This window comes from Eptesicus fuscus, chromosome 16 (genome assembly GCF_027574615.1).
Source record: "Eptesicus fuscus isolate TK198812 chromosome 16, DD_ASM_mEF_20220401, whole genome shotgun sequence".
Lineage (NCBI taxonomy): Eukaryota > Metazoa > Chordata > Mammalia > Chiroptera > Vespertilionidae > Eptesicus > Eptesicus fuscus.
The window spans coordinates 54626640-54644518 of NC_072488.1; the positions used below are offsets into that span (position 1 = coordinate 54626640).

General features: G+C 43.5%; 2 protein-coding genes across 3 annotated transcripts in view; one reads left to right on the forward strand and one right to left on the reverse strand.

The window, feature by feature from the left end:
• POLR1A (RNA polymerase I subunit A) overlaps positions 1-15279 on the reverse strand; it is a 73621-nt gene extending 58342 nt beyond the window's left edge. Inside the window, exons 1-6 of the mRNA XM_008155919.3 lie at positions 15125-15279; positions 8001-8205; positions 6723-6872; positions 2387-2494; positions 1334-1419; positions 1136-1239 (exon numbers count right to left, since the gene is read on the reverse strand). Of these exons, the coding sequence (XP_008154141.2) occupies positions 1136-1239; positions 1334-1419; positions 2387-2494; positions 6723-6872; positions 8001-8205; positions 15125-15201 (730 nt within the window). The 5' untranslated portion in view covers positions 15202-15279. The remainder of the gene's footprint in view (positions 1-1135; positions 1240-1333; positions 1420-2386; positions 2495-6722; positions 6873-8000; positions 8206-15124) is intronic.
• A 369-nt stretch (positions 15280-15648) lies between these two features.
• The window catches only part of PTCD3 (pentatricopeptide repeat domain 3), a 33145-nt gene continuing 30914 nt past the window's right edge, over positions 15649-17879 (forward strand). For both annotated transcript variants that reach the window (XM_008155942.3, XM_054728265.1), the window contains exons 1-2: positions 15649-15786; positions 17755-17807. In XM_008155942.3, coding sequence (XP_008154164.2) covers positions 15683-15786; positions 17755-17807 — 157 coding nt within the window. In that variant the 5' untranslated portion in view covers positions 15649-15682. The remainder of the gene's footprint in view (positions 15787-17754; positions 17808-17879) is intronic.

Consider the following 17879-nt stretch of genomic DNA (forward strand, 5'->3'; position numbering starts at 1 on the left):
GCTTTCTGCCACGTGAGGTCATAGGGAGAAGTGGCTGTCAATGAGGAAGTGGGCCCTCACTGGACACTGGATTCGCCAGCACCCACCTTGGACTTCCCAGCCTCCACAACCGTGAGCAACAAATGCTGGGTTTATGAGCACCGTCTCCGGTGTGTTGTTACAGCAGCCTGGACAGACTAAGTTATTTACTCCCGCCTCGCCAGAATCCTCAAATGTAAAGACAGGCCATGCATCTCGGGGAAGAGACTTCCTTCCCTGCCTCTTCCACATTCTCCAGCTCTGCAATAAAGTTCAGTCGCAATACGCTGTGGACTTCCACACATGAAACTTCCTAAACCCTGGGCCAGGGGTTTTGTTTTTGCCACGATATAGGGCTGGAAACAGAAGCTCCCAGAAGTGGCCTTCTCTAATAAGGCGCCTGAACTGCTAGACCTACTCAGAATCGGTAGCAGAGCGCGGAGTCAAGCGAGGTCAAGCTCTTCCCTCCCTGGCACGCTCACTTACAATAAAGATGAACAATGAACATCTACAGAGCACATACTGCATAGCAGGCTCAGGGCTCAGCACTTCGAACGGGATACCTTATATAATCTTCACCACTTCAAAACACGAAACAAACCTACAACTAACAAAAATACAAAAGCAGGAGGACTAAGTCAGTCTCTAAACATTTCCCTCAAGGACCCCAAGGGTAGAACCAAGCTGAGGAGGAGACACTACCCAGAAATTTAGGGACCCCCAGGAGCCGCCTGCAGGAGGTGCTAATGGTCTTTGACCTCGTAGTGTTTCTTTAAAATTCACCTACATTATACATTTTACTTCAAAATAAATCCACACTTTTTGGACAATAAAATGGTTCTAAAAATTTGCCAAGTATGTATCTCTTAACTTCCTCCTTCAGAAAATGACCACCTGAAGCAAGAGGTGCCTTGTTCAGCCCTCAAAATGCAGCCCAGCCCGTCAGCTGTGCGAGAGGCCAGGGCTGGGCACTCCCCAGGATCCCCTCCGCCTCCGGCTCACCAGGCACACAGCCGAGACACGTGGCACAGAGGACTGCTGTTCCCAAGGTCTGGGACACAATCGACGGCCACGCCAAGGAACATGGCCGAGGGCCGCCCAGGGCCCGGCTGCTTACCCGGCGGCTCTGTGTCCTCCTGGCCAGCTTTCTTGTGCACCACGGCTGGATACGTGACCGTCAGTTTGCTGTTGTGCTCCTTTCGGACAACTGCCCGCCCGGTCCTAGGCAAGAGGACAGCTGTGAGTGAGGAGAGGAGGAACCCACCAGCACATTTACTGACAGCTGTGAGGGACTGGCCAGCGCCCTGAGACTCACTTGCAGTGGGGACATCGCTTAGCAGTCATGTGTGTCCTCCAGAAGCAAGCAATGAGCTTGCTCTTGCTCTCACAGACATTCTTCACCTGTTGAAAAGAAAGAACCTCGGAGTGCCATTTGAAGAGAACCCAGTATGTATTCAGTGATTTTTACCTTTTTTGAAAAACCAGAGGAAGCCACCTTCTTAAACAAAAATTTCCACAGAACCCTAATACAGCCAAGCTCTGCCAGTCACTGAGTGGCTTCTTTCCTCATTTATAATACGTGAATAAGAGGAGAAACAGCCCCACTGTGCTGTCACTAAGAGAGATGATGAATGCAGTGGGGGGCTTGCACAAGGTACTTCATAAACGCTGGGTTCCCTTACTTTAATTTAAAATAAACCTCTTTGAAATAAATAAATAAAATATTTGAAAATAAAAAATAAAAGAAATAAAACTCTTTGGAGGCAGTTGGTGCAACCTCCCTGCTCCCTCTTGGGCTGGACCTCAGGGTTCTGAGAAAAGTACATCCACAGTGAAGCTACATGAGTGGCTCTGAGCCTGGCTGCAAATGAGAGCCACCCGGGCCCTCCCCCAGACCACTTCAATCGGAATCTCTGGTGTGAAACTGGCATGAGGTGAATCAGGTTTCAAGTTAGTCCTGCAGGCTGATTATTGACATCATTCATTCACTGAACAAATGAACACCGACATAGATGCTACGGGGGAACAGGGAAGAGGGTGGGATCAGCGCTCATAGTAGTTTACAGTGCTACAGAGAGAAAGAAGAAAAGAACATGGACCTCATTCTCAAGTGAGACTGCAAGCCAGAACCTTGCTGGACGCTGCGCCTACACTACCTAATTTCATCAATCTTCTCCTCGGTCCCGGAGGCAGGCATCAAATACTGAGGACACAGTGGCTCAGGATTAGTTATGCAATTTGTAGGTCACAGGCTTCATAAGAGGCAGAGCTGGGATTCAAACCCAGGTCAACTACGGGAAACCGAATGTGTGCGTAAGTGACCGGGCGGAAAACCGAGTGTTCCGAGAGGAAAGAAGGTATAACGCACGTGCGAGCCCTGGGATCCAAGGAGGTTGTTCTGTACAATTTCACGTGTATATTGTTCTAATTCTTCCTGGATTTCAAAAGCAGTAGGATCAGCATTTTCTTCCAGAAACTGAAAAACAAAGAGAAAAACCACATTATCAAACAAAGCCCGTGTACGATTAGCAGCACCAGGGCCAGCCTTCCCAAGGGGAGAGTTCGGTTTGAGAGCAGAGACTGACACTTCATGGCTGCTGTGCTGCATTCTCAAAACAGTGAGGCTGTTTAAATAAAACCCAACGAGAATATCCTGCTTCCAATAATGGTGGGCTACATTATTCACACCGAAACTAAAAAGAGCCAAGACAGGATAACATATGTTTCTATTGTTGAAGCTCTCAAGAGCCCACAGGACAGTGAGGAGGATCCAGGCCTAACTGAAGGGAAAACAGGAGTCCAGGTCAAGGAGCCCGGGCCCGGGTGCTCGATTCGGTGCTGATTCGGGGCTGCAGCACGCAGGGCTCCAGGGCACCCCTCAGGGCAGTTACGTCCAGCTGGGGAGGATCCAGGGGCTGTGCCCCCGGGAAATAAACTGGCCCTCAAACAGGGCCTCGTGGATTGCAATTACCCAGCAGTCCCGAGAGCCATCAGCTTTGAACCCAGACTACGATGGTCCATCGAGGGTATGGCAGAAGCCTCTTTGGAGGGAGGCAATAGCACCTGAGGCCTCAACTTATTTCCACAAAGAATTCTTTAAGTACAATGACAAACTGTCATTGTACTTAAAGAATTGCGTCCTTTTGCTCTTGAGAGAGAGGGCGTTTCTGGGAACAGGGACAATAGCTTGACACTTTTAACTATTTGTTGGATTTTATGTATGGTTAATGCATTTCTGTGGGTATATTTTACAAAAAATTTTTCTTAAGGTAGGCATCATGAATAATTTTATGCCAATAATTTTGAAACTTTAGATGAAATGGACAAGTTTCTAGAAAATATAACTTACTCTGAATAAAGATTTAAGAAAATCTCTCTCTCCTCTCTCTTTTGAACCAGTTTGATTTGGAGTTAACTTTTCAATTCTGTTCCCTAGAAACCTTATAAAAGTGGAAATGTCAATCGCGTCATTAGGTAGCATTGCTGATGGCAAAAATGACCTCTATTGCTTAGACTGTATCTGAACCAGAAAGACTGAATGAATTATAAACACCACAGCTCTGAGCTTCCCTGGTGCTAACTAGGCATGCTCTTGAGTCTCTGGAAGCTGGGCCCATGGAGCTGTCACAAAAGATACTAATTCCTACTTAGGGTGTGGGGCTCCTGGGCCAGGGTGGCTCCCATGTCCACTGGTGTAATTGCGTCCTTTTGCTCTTGAACTTGGAGAGCCAAAGAAGTCTAGACTTAGTCAGCTGTGAGAACACCCACTGAAGAGGGACCGTCTGGCAGCACCCAATCTTACATGAACTCTATCAGGACACTTTAAGGAAAGAGAATTCCCTACCTCATTTCACGAGGCCAACATAATCTAGATAACCAAACTCAAAAGGACAACATGAGAAAGGAAACCTACAAAGCAATGACATGATCACAGATGCAAAATCCTAAGCAACACATTAGGAATTCAAATCTTGCAATGTATTAAAAAGGTAAATTATCCAGAACAAGGAATCCGAGGAATCCAAAGTTAGTTTAATATGAAAAAAGGAATTGAGTATTTCACCATGTGACCTTGAGAAAAATTATCTGAAACTTTCAATAGGTGCAGAAAAAGTTTTTTATAAAATTCAACATTCAGCCATGTTAGCAAAATAGGAATAGGAAAAAGTTTCTTTAATCTGATAAAAACTATAAAAGTTCAGCCAATATTATACTTATGGTGAAATGCTGAAATGTTTCCCCATTTGTTTGTTCCAATATAATTTATTTTTATACTGACACAATCTCAAACTGACAGAAAAGTTGCAAGTACATAGAACAACCTTTTTCCTTGAACCATTTGAGAGTAAATTGCTGCCCAGATACCTGGGTGAACATTTTCTACAAACAAGGACACTCTCTAATATGAGAATACAATAATAAAAAGCCGTCAATTAACATTAATAAATTACTACCATCTAATCCTCAGACACCATTCAAGTTTTGCCAATTCTCTAGTAATATTCTTTACAGCAAAAACAGCCAATTCAGAGCCACCTGTTGCATTTGCTTGTCATGTCTCTTGCATCTCCCTCAGGCACCTAGTCTAACTTTAAAGACATTAACACTTTGAAGAATTGAAGGCGAGTTAAATCTGGGTGTCTGCTGAGATCAGATTCAGCTTGTGCATCTCTGGCAGGAAGATTCAGAAGCAGTGGATGCTCTGCTCTTCTCACTACACCTCACTATCAGGTGGGGCATGATTTCAATCTGTTGCACAGGGTGATGCCCACTTTGACCACTTGCATAAGGAGGTGACTGCCAGACTTCTCCACTGTCAAGTTACCGTTTCCCCCATTTTGTAATTAATAAAGATTATTTGTGTGGGGGAGTACTTTCAAACTGTATAAGTAGCCTGTTATTTATACTTTCAGTTCACTCATTCATTTTTATCAGTATGAACTCATGGATTTCATGGATTCTTACTTTATCCACTGGGTTATAATAGTTCCTATCATCATTTACTTTGATGCTCAAAAACTGTTCTAGATTTGGCCAGTGTGAGCTCAGATAGCTCCTGTGTCATTCTGACATGTCCCCTTCTTTCTCTGAGTATCGACTTGCTCTCTGGCACATGATATTCCAGGTTCATCTTGTACTTTCTGCATCAGCCCTAGAATCAGCCACTTATCCAAAAAGCCCTTTCAGTGAAGAATGGTATTTAGAAGTCAAGACATAGGCACTAGGTGTGCTCATTGCTAACAGCACTCCCAGACCCTCTCAGGGACAGAACTAGGAATACATGTGCATATGCACACACACCCTTCACACTAATACTTTTAATTCCATTCCAACACTACAGGATTAACTCTGGGTCTTCTCTCATTCATCTATTTGTAACTTCCCCCTCTGGTGGTGTGAAATCTGGCCGTCATTATCCTTACTGTATGTACTAAATTTGATCACTCCTCCTCCCTGTATGTAACCCCTCTCCCATCACTGCCACCACCTACTCCTGTGCATGACTCCCTCTCACCCAACTTGGGCTCCCATCCTGCTACAGGCCACTCTCCTTATGAACCCCCCCTCACACTCTTTGGGCTCTCAGACACCACACTGGACCATCCAGCATGGACACCCTCTTACCTGATTTGGATGCCTGCCTCCCATGCTGAGCTTTTACCCTAAATGAACATTCTCCTCATGCTATTTGAACTCTGACATTCCAGGTTGGGCTGCCCGCACATGCAGAGATGCCCTCCCCTTGAATGTTTTTCTCACTTTGGTTGGCTTGACAACCTACACCTGGCCACACCTCTGTGTAGAAGCCTATGTGCTCTGCCCACTTAAGGTCCGAAGGGAAAGGGAAGAAGAAAGGTGAAAGGTTTTCCTTTGTGAGAAGAAACAAGACAAGGATGCATGCTACCCCTTCAACACAATACTGTAGATCCTAGCCACCAAAATAAGGTAAGAAAAAGAAATAAGACATGTAAGGATCGGTAAGAAATAAAACTGCTTTGTAATTCACAGGTAATGACTGTGTTGAAAATCTAAAAGAATGTACACATAAAGTATCAGAATTGATGAGATGCTTTTGCCTGGCTGTTTCATACAAAAATGAATAAGATTTTGATCTACAAACAGAAAATGAATTTTAAACAAGATATTGATAATAGCACCAGAAAATCTGAAGCAATCATTAGTCACAAAGAAAATAAGGTCTGCAATAGAGAGACCCCATGTTCACCACCTTACCTACGTAATTAAACTAAGCCTTATCAATAGAACAACATGACAGCATGTGCCTCTAAAATGATGCAACACAAAGTGTCCTGTACTGTGTAAGTAGTATGCTTACCAAAACATGAATCTAATGAGGAAATAATCAGACAAATCCAGGATGTGAGAAATCCTACAAAGTGTTAATGTCTTCAAAAAAAGTCAGTATCATAAAAAACCATTTTCTACATTAAAAGAGACGAAAGAGATGTAACATCCAAAGCAATGTATGAACCTTGATTGGATCCTGGGTCCAGGAGAAAAAAAAAGCTCCTGGGTAAATGGTATTTCTATATTGTTTTTATTAACGTTCCTCCAATTACTCTACGGCTTCATGTTTTCACAACTAGTGATTGGTATCCAGTCACAAGATGTAAGAACAGACAATAAACAGCCTCTGTTCCTAACTTTGGCTTGCCTGATTTCCGTGAGAGCCAGGCACCTACCCTGTTCAGAATTCTCTCCAGCTCGTACACTGCATGAAGGGCTCCGACTTCCAGAACTCGAAGCTGGCAGACTAGGAGGTGAATCACAGCCCGGGGGCAAGTCAGCAGGTGGCAGTTCAGACAGGAGCCCCTGAGCAGCAGGTAGAGTTTCTGAAGGAAGGAATAAAAAGCAGGATATTAGAAAATGTAGTAGTCAGGGTGATTTTCAATGTCCTTCCAATTTTTGTTTTTATGGAGTCAGTTTATTCATGTAAGAATTCCACTTCCCCTGTATACCTACAAAGGCCTTTGTGATTTTAAGAACTAGATAAATATTCCTCCATATTTTCTGTATGATTTCATTTTAAACCATTAAAATCTGAAATTTACTTTGGGTCTGAGGTAGGGAACTACCTTTATTTTAACTAAGTACTGAATACTACATTTAGTCAAATATTTAGTATTTAACTAAGACAATTCTCTTTCCTTGATACAATTAACAGACAGAAATCATGTCCATGTACGCTATCATCTGTACAGCTTAAAGCAAATCCTGGGGGCTGGGCTAGCCAATATGGAGCGCTGAAAACGCACCAGTAGGACTCCAAACAGGAGCTTCATTCTTAGCGCCCTCGGGTCTTCTGGCGCTTTGCTCCTCCTGCCACCAAGCAGAGCCTACAAGGTCACCTAAGAGCTCAGGGCCTGGAGAACCCCAAAGGACCCCCTATTGCCAGGGTGGCTCTGCCTATGTTTCTAAAGGGTGTCAAGCCCCTGAAACAAAAGGTGCAGGGGATGGCCCTAGCCGGTTTGGCTCAGTGGATAGAGCGTCGGCCTGCAGACTGAAGAGTCGCAGGTTTGATTCCGGTCAAGGGCACATGCCTGGGTTGCAAGCTCGATCCCCAGCATGGGGCGTGCAGGAGGCAGCCAATCAGTGATTCTCAGCATTGAAGTTTCTATCTCTCTCTCCCTCTCCCTTCCTCTCTGAAATCAATAAAAATATATTAAAAAAAAAAAAAGTGCAGGGGATGGATGATGCTCTCTTCCCCTCCTGTGAACAGATCCAAGCTGTGGTTCTTCTCAACTGGAATCAAAAGATACACTTAGGTAGAGCTAGATGCCAAGTTGAAGACCGGGATTTGGCTCCTCAAGGTTTAAAAGTTCACAGTAAAGAGCAACTTTAGGTCAAAGTGTCCGGAGCTAACCTCCTCAGACCCCTCCTGTGGGGAGAAGGGTGGCCTCATAAATCCCCCCAGCAGCCCTGAGACCCACACATCCAGGGTGGCCTGGGGCAGAACGTACGTCGAAGAGGAGAGGATTGTACACGGTGAGCGGGAGCTCGATGTGGCCCAGGTGGCCGGAGCAGTTGTTGAAGTCCTGCACGCAGGTGGAGCACACCTCTTTGGAATCTGCAGGGCCCAGAGCTAAATCGTACAGGCCGTTGACCGACGGGTTCCCCAGGCTGTCCAGGTACCGAGGGTTTGTAATGGATTTGACACTTAGTTTCCTAAGGAGATAAAGAAGAACAAGGGAAGACAGGTTACTCAACTTCTCGGACGTTTCCTCTTTGCCATCAAGTGAGAACTGTTTCCTCAGACACGCTGGCAGCCGGAGGACAGGATCGGTGCCTGCTGCGCTCGAGACTGCACACAATACTTGCTCCATAAATATAGGCTGGATGAGTAAGAGCAGTAAAATCACTAAAAAACAGACTTCGTGCAAATCTTGCACTGAGTATACTGTCTCAAAAAGAGTTAAGGAACTACTCCATGCCAAATGCTTTACAGGCAGCAATGACTTTAACCCTCTGAGATGGGCATCACTATACACAGCTTTTAATGAGGAAGCAGGCTCTGAGCAGTCAGGTGATTTCACCCAAGTGACACAGCAAGAAAGGGAGGAGGTGAAGGATATGGGGAACAGGGAGGCTATGGACCAGACTAATTCTAAAGCTCACGTAGTTCAATAAAGGAGAGGTGAGCCAGTAATCCCTGTACAGTATGCAGAAATAGTAAACTAAGATACATTAAACACAAATATGCAGAAATATAGCCTAATTTACTAAAGATTTCATCACAGTATGTTATGTTTGGTTTAAAAGGGTTTCCCACAGGATGCCTAACTACTTTTACCAAAATTACATTCATTTAACTTTTTTTTTTTAATTTAGAAAATAAAGTCATGGACAAAGTAATCATCCAAATCTCACAATCTAGAGAACATTCACAGACTTTTTTTCTCTGGGAACATTTTTTTAAAGATGATAACTGGGATCACTTGGTATTTCTAGCATTGCATGTGCCTATTTTCATTTAGCATTAAATGAGTGTTTTTACATCACTAAAAATTCTTTGGAAACATAATTCTGAAGAGTTTCAAAATCTTTCATTCTATGACAATTAACATAATTCATTTAGCCAAACTCTATTATAAGTAAGCTTATGATACCTATCTATGTAAAGACTTTTACAGAGAATAATTCGAATTCTATTTCCTAAAAATTAAAATCATTTCTCAGTGGAATGGATTCATGAATCTAAGAGTGCAAACCATTTTGAAGCTCTTGATATATCCGGCACCTTGCATTCCAGAAGAGGTGGGCTAACAGTAGGGTCTTAGCCAGCACCAAGTTTTAGTAGTTAAAAATCTTCCCAAGCCCTAGCTGGTTTGGCTCAGTGGACAGAGCGCTGGCCTGTGGACTGAAGTTTCCAGGTTCGATTCCTGCCAAGGGCACATGCCCAGACTCTGGGCTCCATCTCGTGTGGGGCATGCAGGAGGCAGCCAATCAATGATTCTCTTCTCATCATTGATGTTTCTATCTCTCTCTCTCCCTCTCCCTTCCTCTCTGAAATTAATAAAAATATATATTTTTTAAAAATCTTTCCAAGCCCAGCCGCATGGCCCACTGGGCATCAACCTATGAACCAGGTGGTCATGGTTGGATTCCAAGTTACAGGCTCAATCCCCAGTGTAGGGCATGATTCTGTTTCATCATTGATGTTTCTATCTCTCTCTCCCTCTCCCTTCCTCTCTGAAATCAATAAAAATATATTTTTTAAAAATCTTTCCAAATTTAAGAAGGTGAAAAAAAAATGCCATCCAATTGTCATGTTAATTACTTTTTATTACAGTATTTCTTTAAGCTGTTTTGGTCCTTTACTTATTTTTTAAATTAAAATCTTAATTTTTTTCATCATTGTTATACATGAGCTCATGAGGACATTAACTTTTTACTAATATGGTGGCAAATATTTTTCCTAGTTATAATTTGCCTTTTGTCATTTTTCCTATGAGAAGTTTAAGAAATTCTTTAACAGCTTTGTTGAGATATACCTCACATGCCATATAGTGCATCCATTTAAAGTGTACACTCACCGTTTCTCAGTCCATAGAGTCATGCAACCATAACCACCACCTAAGTTTAGATTTCCATACCCAGTAAAAGAAACTGTGCACCCATTCAGTCACTCTCCACCCTCTCCACCTCCCTTGCCACATGCTACGCAATGACTAACCTACTTTTTCCTCTCTAGAGATTTGCCTATGCTGGATATTTCACTTTCACACAAATGGAATCACACAATATGTGGTCTCTTGTAACTGACTTCTTTACTTGGCACGTTTTTAGTTTCACCCATGTTGTAGTATGACTCCTTTATTATTGCCAAGTCATAGTCCACTATATGGATATGCCATTTTCATTTATCCATTCATCAGTTGATGGACATTTGGGTTAGGTCTACACTTGGCTGTTATGAATAATGCTGAGAGAAACATGGTGTGCAAGTTTTTGTGTGGATGTATTTTTTTCATTTCTCTGGGATATACGCCTAGGAATGCTGGGTCATATGGTCACTCTGTGTTTACTTTTTTAAAATATATTTTTATTGATTTCAGAGAGGAAGGAAGAGGGAGAGATGAAAACATCAATGATGAGAGAGAATTGTCGATCGCCTGCTTCCTGCACGTCCCACACTGGCAATTGAGCCCGAATCCCAGGCATGAGCCCTGACCCTAGCCTCCTGGTTCATAGGTTGACACCCAAACACCAAGCTATGCCACCTGGGCTGTTTTTAACTTTCTGAGGAACTGCCAAACTGTTCTCCAAAGCAGCTGCACCATTTTACATTCCCGCTGGCAATGCGTGAGGGCTCTTAATTTCTCCACATCCTCACCACATTTCGCTCTGGCCATTCTAGCAGGTGAGATGTAGTCCCTCCCTGTGGTTTTCACTTGCCTTTCCCTGATGATTCATGATGTTGAGCATCTCTTCTTGTGCCTATCAGCCCATTGTATATCCTCTTTGGAGAAATGTCTATTCAACACCTTTACTCATTTTAAAATTGGATTATCTGCCTTTTTATCATTGAATTGTAAGAAAGTTTTGTATAGTCTGGATGTAAGTCCTTTCTCAGATACATATTTGTAAATATTTTCTCCCATTCTTTTCACTTTCTTGATTGTATTATTTGTATAATTTAAAATTTTTTAATGAGAAGTTCTTTTCCATGGTGCTTCCTTCCACTACGCTTAGGCTAAGTACTTTCCCTTCAGAGTTAGATAAACATTCACCTGCATTTCCTTCTCCTCCATTTTATACTGAGCTCCAAAACGTACCTGGAACTATAAATAAGGAAAACATTTACTGCGTAAGGCAAATGAAAACTAATTAGGTCTTGGTGCAAAGTCTTTCACCACTAGATCCTCTTTCTATCATGTTCTGTAAGATGCTACTTCACTTCCCTGGCCTAGGTCCTACAATGATGGAAAATAGTGGGCAGGTGGGGCCAGCACAGACCTATGCTGACTGGCAGAAGAATGATGTCCTATGCTCTAATCAACTGGAGAATGGGGCCCCATGGAGAGGAGAGGGCCCCCTACTGACATAAACATTCCTTTTCATGAAGCCTGAATGGTGACTTTTGAACTGAGTGGAAAATGATGGTGGTGCATCAAGAACTAAGAACAGACCCAGGAGACAGACCCTAGCTTGCATGACTGGTATCACTCTGAGGGCAAAGGGAGGCTACACGGAGACCTGTTGGTGTGGCTCTTGTCTGCATGGTCACTTTGCTGCAAATGAGCTAGTTACAAGAGAAAATTAATCTAACCTCATGTTGTGTGTGTGGTCTCTCACCACAAACTTAGAGCCCACTTCAACCTTGAACTAGACAACCCTGGACAAAATACTTGGCTTTTTTTTTTTTTTCACCTAAAAATTCATCAATGCAGCAGCTTCATTACGATGATCAGAAGATAACGTATATAAAATACAGTGCTTGGAACAAAGTTCCTCTCTCTTGCTGGGGAAAGGAGAAAGCCACCTAACCATGGCAGGAATGGGATGGAGAGGAGGGGCAACCAGCAAGGATTCCACTGGAGAGAACAGAGCTTGAGACAAACACACTTGGGTTTGAGGATGACCTTCGCTGCTTCCTAGAGTCACTTTGTTCTCTGAACCTGAATTTCCTCTCCTGTAACTGGAGACACCACCACCAATGGTGGCAGTAAGAACTGAAAGTGCCAAGTGCTGTACAGACAGCTCCCTCACCCACACATGCATGTACTCGACAAATGCCTATTGAGAGCTTACTAAGTACCAGACACACTTTTGCTGGAAAAACAGACAAGACTCCCTGTACTCAGGGGCCTTACATTCTATTGGAGAAAGATAGGCAGACAAAAACCAAAATAAATAAGTATATAGTCTGTTAAATGGCAGAAATCGGAGAAAAGTAAAGCAGAAAAAAGGATGACAGGGTGGACCAGTAATCAGGGAAGCCACACTAAGAAGGATGTACTAAACTTGAGCAAAGGCCTGAAGGAGATGAGGGAATAAGTCATGCAGTCACCTGGGCAGAGGGCTTTATAGGAGAAAGAAGCAGGGAGTGCAAAGGTCCTGGGGTGGATGTGTGTCTATGCAAGGAAGCCAGGATGGCTGGAATGGAGGCAAGTTCAGGGACCAGAATGGTCCTTCCAGGCCATTTTAAGGACTTGGCTTTTACTCCAAATGAGATGGGAAGCTATTAGAAACTAGCACAATACTAGTAAAAGGTAGCATAGTTATTGAAATTTCTCAACTCTAGACACACTTAAGTCTACAATGTTCATAATGGATATCAATTTGCTCCTGCAGTTTCCTGTTTGAAAACTTCGCAATGACTATTATTATTAATTCAAGCAACTTACACACATTTGCTTTTGGATGAAGTTGTATCTATGACTGGTGATGATATAATGGGAATTTCTGGGCTAGCAAATGTTCCCAATGTTACCAGAGCTGGCACTCACCCGTTTATTCAACCAGAGTTGAGGATGAAAAGAAAAGAATGAGACACACAAGGAGCTCAAGGCTAGTGGAGGGAGACAGAAATATAAAAAAGCACAAAAAGTGACTGCAGCGCATGGTAAACAACTGGTGAAGTCCTTAGAAAATGAGGTTGAGCAGAGCCGTAGGCATGGCAGAGGTACTCTCCAGGTGTCTGCGGGGTGGGGGAAGACAGACAGGAGGGGAATGCATGCAGAGAAAATAGTCTGGCGAAAGGGCCAAATGTTTTGGAATGGCAGGTTTTGGAATGTGCAAATCTGCACTGACCTGATCATGGCAAAACTTGTGGGCTAAGCTAAGAAAGTATCCTCTGCAAATCTGAGGGACATGCACAGCCTCTGGGAGGTTTTAAGGGTGACATGACCAAGGTCTGCCTGGGGCGGCCTGTAGTGTAGGGTTCTTGACTTGTGCAGGAATGAGTCCGAGTGATTTTGAAAGTACATTTACGACAGTGAAACAGGAAGGGCTTAGGAGAGAAACAGCAGCAGGAGAAGCACAGGCAGCGCTGCTTTGGCTTTTTAAAAACACTATAGGAAAGAAGCGGGCCACGTGGGCTGTGTGAACTCACTGAGAAGTAAAAGTCACAGTGACATAAGTGAGCCAAGACAGGGCTGCTGTTAGCTCACTGCAAAGTCAGAGAAAAAGGGGGCCTCGGAGACAGGTTCAGGGGATAAGCCCGGGGACGAGCCGCTGCCTGCTGCTCCCCTGGTTGCAAATTTTCTGGGGACCCTTAAGAGTTTAGGGGAGAGCAGAAATACAAGCCTAAGGGAGAAAGGCATGTGGGTGTGCTCTAGGTCCTCTGTCTTGAGGCTTTTTATCTTTCTTTAGCCAGTGGAAATCCTAGGGGCGGTCTCAGGGGGGAGTCTCAATAGAATATTCACCAGCTTTCTAGGTGTGTCTTTCAATATGTGCTATAGAGGGGCCAGGGTTATCTTCTGGTCAGGTTTTTTTTGTTGTTGTTAGTTTCATTTCTAAAGAACATCATGGAAGAGGGGCCCAGACCTAGTGGGTCTGCCCCAGGAAGGTCTGGAACGTGCAAACCATTTGCTCCTAAGTATACTTGGTCAGGGAAGATAAAACCTTGTGATTCATTAGCTGGCTGTAAATTGCTCAAATTGTCTGGCTTTGTTTAATTATTTGGCTCAATTTCCCTTATTTCACTTGTCAAGGAATTTTCCTAGCTTCTTCCTATCCTGCCTCAATCACATTTGAAGTAGCATGACCATATTTACACTTTGAAAGAATAACTTTGACAGCAATGTGAAGGATGAACTGGACAGGTGTAAGGTAAAACAAACGACATTTCAAACAAGAGATTGAGGGTGTGACCTAAAGTAGTGGTAGTGATGAAAGGATGGTGTAGAACAAATCGTTCTGTAGGTGACACACAGAAAGAGCCCAATAAATAAATTAGATGCCAGGAAAGACAGGTCTAGAATTATTTCCCAGTCACAAAATAATGACCATTTTGCACTAAACTAGATACCCTTTTGGAGTGAAATCAAAGTGATGACATTTAGGAGAAAAAAGGCAGTAGGACGAGAACAGAACCTCGAGGAACACCAAGATTTAAGGAAAAGAGGAATCATCTAAGGAGCCTGAAACATTCGAATAGAAACCTTGTTCACCAATGTGTCACTAACGTCTAGCACTCTGCCTGGCAAAAACTGAAAAATCAATAAATATTGGTGGGTTAATAAACTGATCGAATAAAGAAGCATACTTGTCCCAGAAACAGAACCTGAACTGAGTCGTGAAGGATTTTATAGACAAGAGACTAATTATGTGCTTCACTAACCGCTTCAGAGACATTACAGTAACTTCACAAACGCTGGTTAATTGCCGAGAAGACTGGCGGATGGTAACGCTGCACCGTGTGAATACCATGCGGCTCTGAGCAAACTCATTCGCAGCCCCACCAACTCTAAACAGTGCGCGCCAGCCTAAGACGTTCTCGGAACTACGGGTCCCGGCAGGCCACGCGCCCGACAACCCAGGGCTCAGAAGATAAACTGGACGCAAGACATTTCGGGAATAGTAGTTTATAAAGGCGCCAACTTCAGAGACAAGTTGCGCACGCTTCCCACCAACTACTTACTTGAGCTCTTCGGCCGAATACATCCCGAAGGAAATGCCCTGCAGCCGCCGCCAGGGCATGTTCTTTGAGCCCAACATCCTCCAGGTCAGTTTCGAGTTCTGACACCCAGAGAGAAGTTCCAATCACCCCAGTAAATCCCCAGCACAGTTACGAGCCCGCAGCCGCCATGTGACTGAAACTGCGCTTGCGCGCGAGAAATGCTCGCTGGGAGGAGATTTACCTGGACGAGATCATTTCCGCTCTAGGGGTGGGGGGGGAAAGGAAGGTACTTGCATGACTCTCACTAGCCCTCTTATTTTGAAAACAATCGAATATATATACCATTAGAATGGTCATGTTAGAAAAATCTCTTAGGTGCAATTGAGGCGTATTGAGCCTTAACTTCCGTAGCGAAGTGTTTCAAACCATGAGCTTGTAACCTCTATTACGTTTGCTTTTGTCTTGTTCCGTCTCAGCCAATAGTCGGGCTATTCCGGTCCACCTCCCCTCCCCCCCTCCCTCGGTGATCCAGAAGGTGGAACGCACGCTTTCCCAACATGCAATGCGAAGAAAGCAAAGATGGCGGCGGTGGCCTCGGCTCGCTGGCTGAGGGTCCGCTGCAGGCTTTGCCTGCCGCTGACGGGTCGGTGGACAGGTGCATGTGAACCGGCTCCTAGGTGCAGGTAAGAGAGGCTTGAGGAACCCACGAGGAAGACCCAGGTGTCAACCTAATCCTGTGTGTACCCTTCCCCCCCCCCCGCCCCTGAGAGCTGTGTAACGAGGCACGATGCAGTGGAATGCGCGTGCGCCCTCTCGTAGCCGCGTGCTTCGGGAAAAGATCAAAACGCATTTATGAGGAAGATATTTATGGGTTGGCTGGCCCACCCAGGAGTATAACTGCAGACCAGACTAGAATCCTTCTGTCGTGGAGCCAACAGTCTAGTTAGTATAGCTGTTAGCAATCCCATCCCAAGTTTAAAAAATAATAATGATTTGGTCTCCTTTTCACGCCACCAGTAGGAACAGGGAGAACTCTTTAAGACTTTTCCAAGTTAAAGGTAGTTTACGAGCTCTACCTTTTCTGTTTCTCCCCAGCCTGCTGTGCTTTAGGACATCTCAGAAAGTTCACCTTGTCAAAGACAACAGTGCTCTGGGTGTCCTAATGTCATTTAAAAAAAAAAAAAAGCATGATTTGAAAGAGTTGATCCTTAGCAAAAATAGTATTGTTTAAAAAAAAAAATGCCTCGGCCCACGCATGGAAGGGTCTCGGGGTTTGATTAGGGTCAAGGGCTGGTACCCCGGTTGCAGGTTCTGTAACCGGACAACCAAGGGGTCCGGGCTGCCTGTCACTACTTCAGCCAATTAAGCAGAGACAGGGTTGAATCATATGAGGGTTTATTCCAATAATGCCTGCAGTATGAGAGCAGCAGGTCATCCACAAAAATTTATTCTGCACCCCACCATAAGCTAACTGCCAAGATTAGTCAAGATTATGTGGGGAAGTAGGAATTACAGGTGTGGGAAAGTGGGCATGGGATAATCATGACAGGTTACAAGTCATCCGGGCTGTGGGGAGTCACTGAGAGCTGGTGCCCAGGGACCACATTACAGGTAATAGGGGCAGGGGGTTGTAAAGAGCAGGTGCCTGCAGGACTATGTGCCACGAGGTTGTAAATCTTTCCATAAAGATAGGCAGGAAGGAGGAGGGACTGCATTCCCCTGTTAGCTCCCATGTCCCGGTGCGTACAACTCTCACCGAGGTTAAAATGTGCTTTCTCTAATCAGAAAAGAACAATCACGGTTAACAGAGCATGATTAATATTTCTTATAATTATAGTTAATTTCTAATATTCTATTTCTGCCCCTAACAATTCCATGCACAACCACATGCAGGTTGTGTCTCTTTCATAGATGTTTCTCTCCTCTGGTGAGGATTAACAACCAAAAGAAAAAAAAGATGTCTGAGACCAGATGCCAATAGAGGAAGTTATTTTCCAATCACATCTTGACAATTTTCTGAATGGTACCATTCAGTATACAAGATAACAATGCACATCATCTGTGTGGTATATTGATTGTTTTTTAGTGTGATAAAATTTTATAGCTCTGTCATGGGTCAATCGTTATACATTTTGAATTTTTTAAAAAGCAGTTCCAAATTTAAATTAGGACAAACATATTTGATTTGGTACTTTCCTGATTGTTGAAGTGGATTGAAATTATGAAAATAACTTCATAATTGCTTTAGGTGGATAGACTCATTATTATTAGGACATTATCCATATAAATTTGCTCATTATCTTGTCCCTCTTAACTTTAGTGTTTTAGATTTCCAACGTTGAAAGTCCCTTATTTCAAATCAGCTGTTCAATAGTTTAAGTGCTATTAAAATTTTTTTTCCCTGACTTTATTTTATTTAATGTGATTACCGCATTTAAAAAATTTGTGACCATATTGTGCCCATATCTTATATCTGTTTTGTAATGGTTTTGAATGTGGTGTTGAGGCCATGTCTTCTCTGTACATTGGCATGAATTATCTCACTTTGATCCATGAAAATTGTAAAGTTTGGGTACAAAGTGCACATAAATGGAGGTGAGGTGGGAACTCCATTAATGATTATTAACTTTAGGGCTTTTACTTTTTTGCAGATTTTGTTCTGGAAGTGCAGCCCTCCCAAAGGTTGAAGGAACTGATGTAACAGGTATATAGAAATATATTGAAATAATTCCATTTGTATATTAACACATTGTACTTCTTCATAGTACTAGTATTG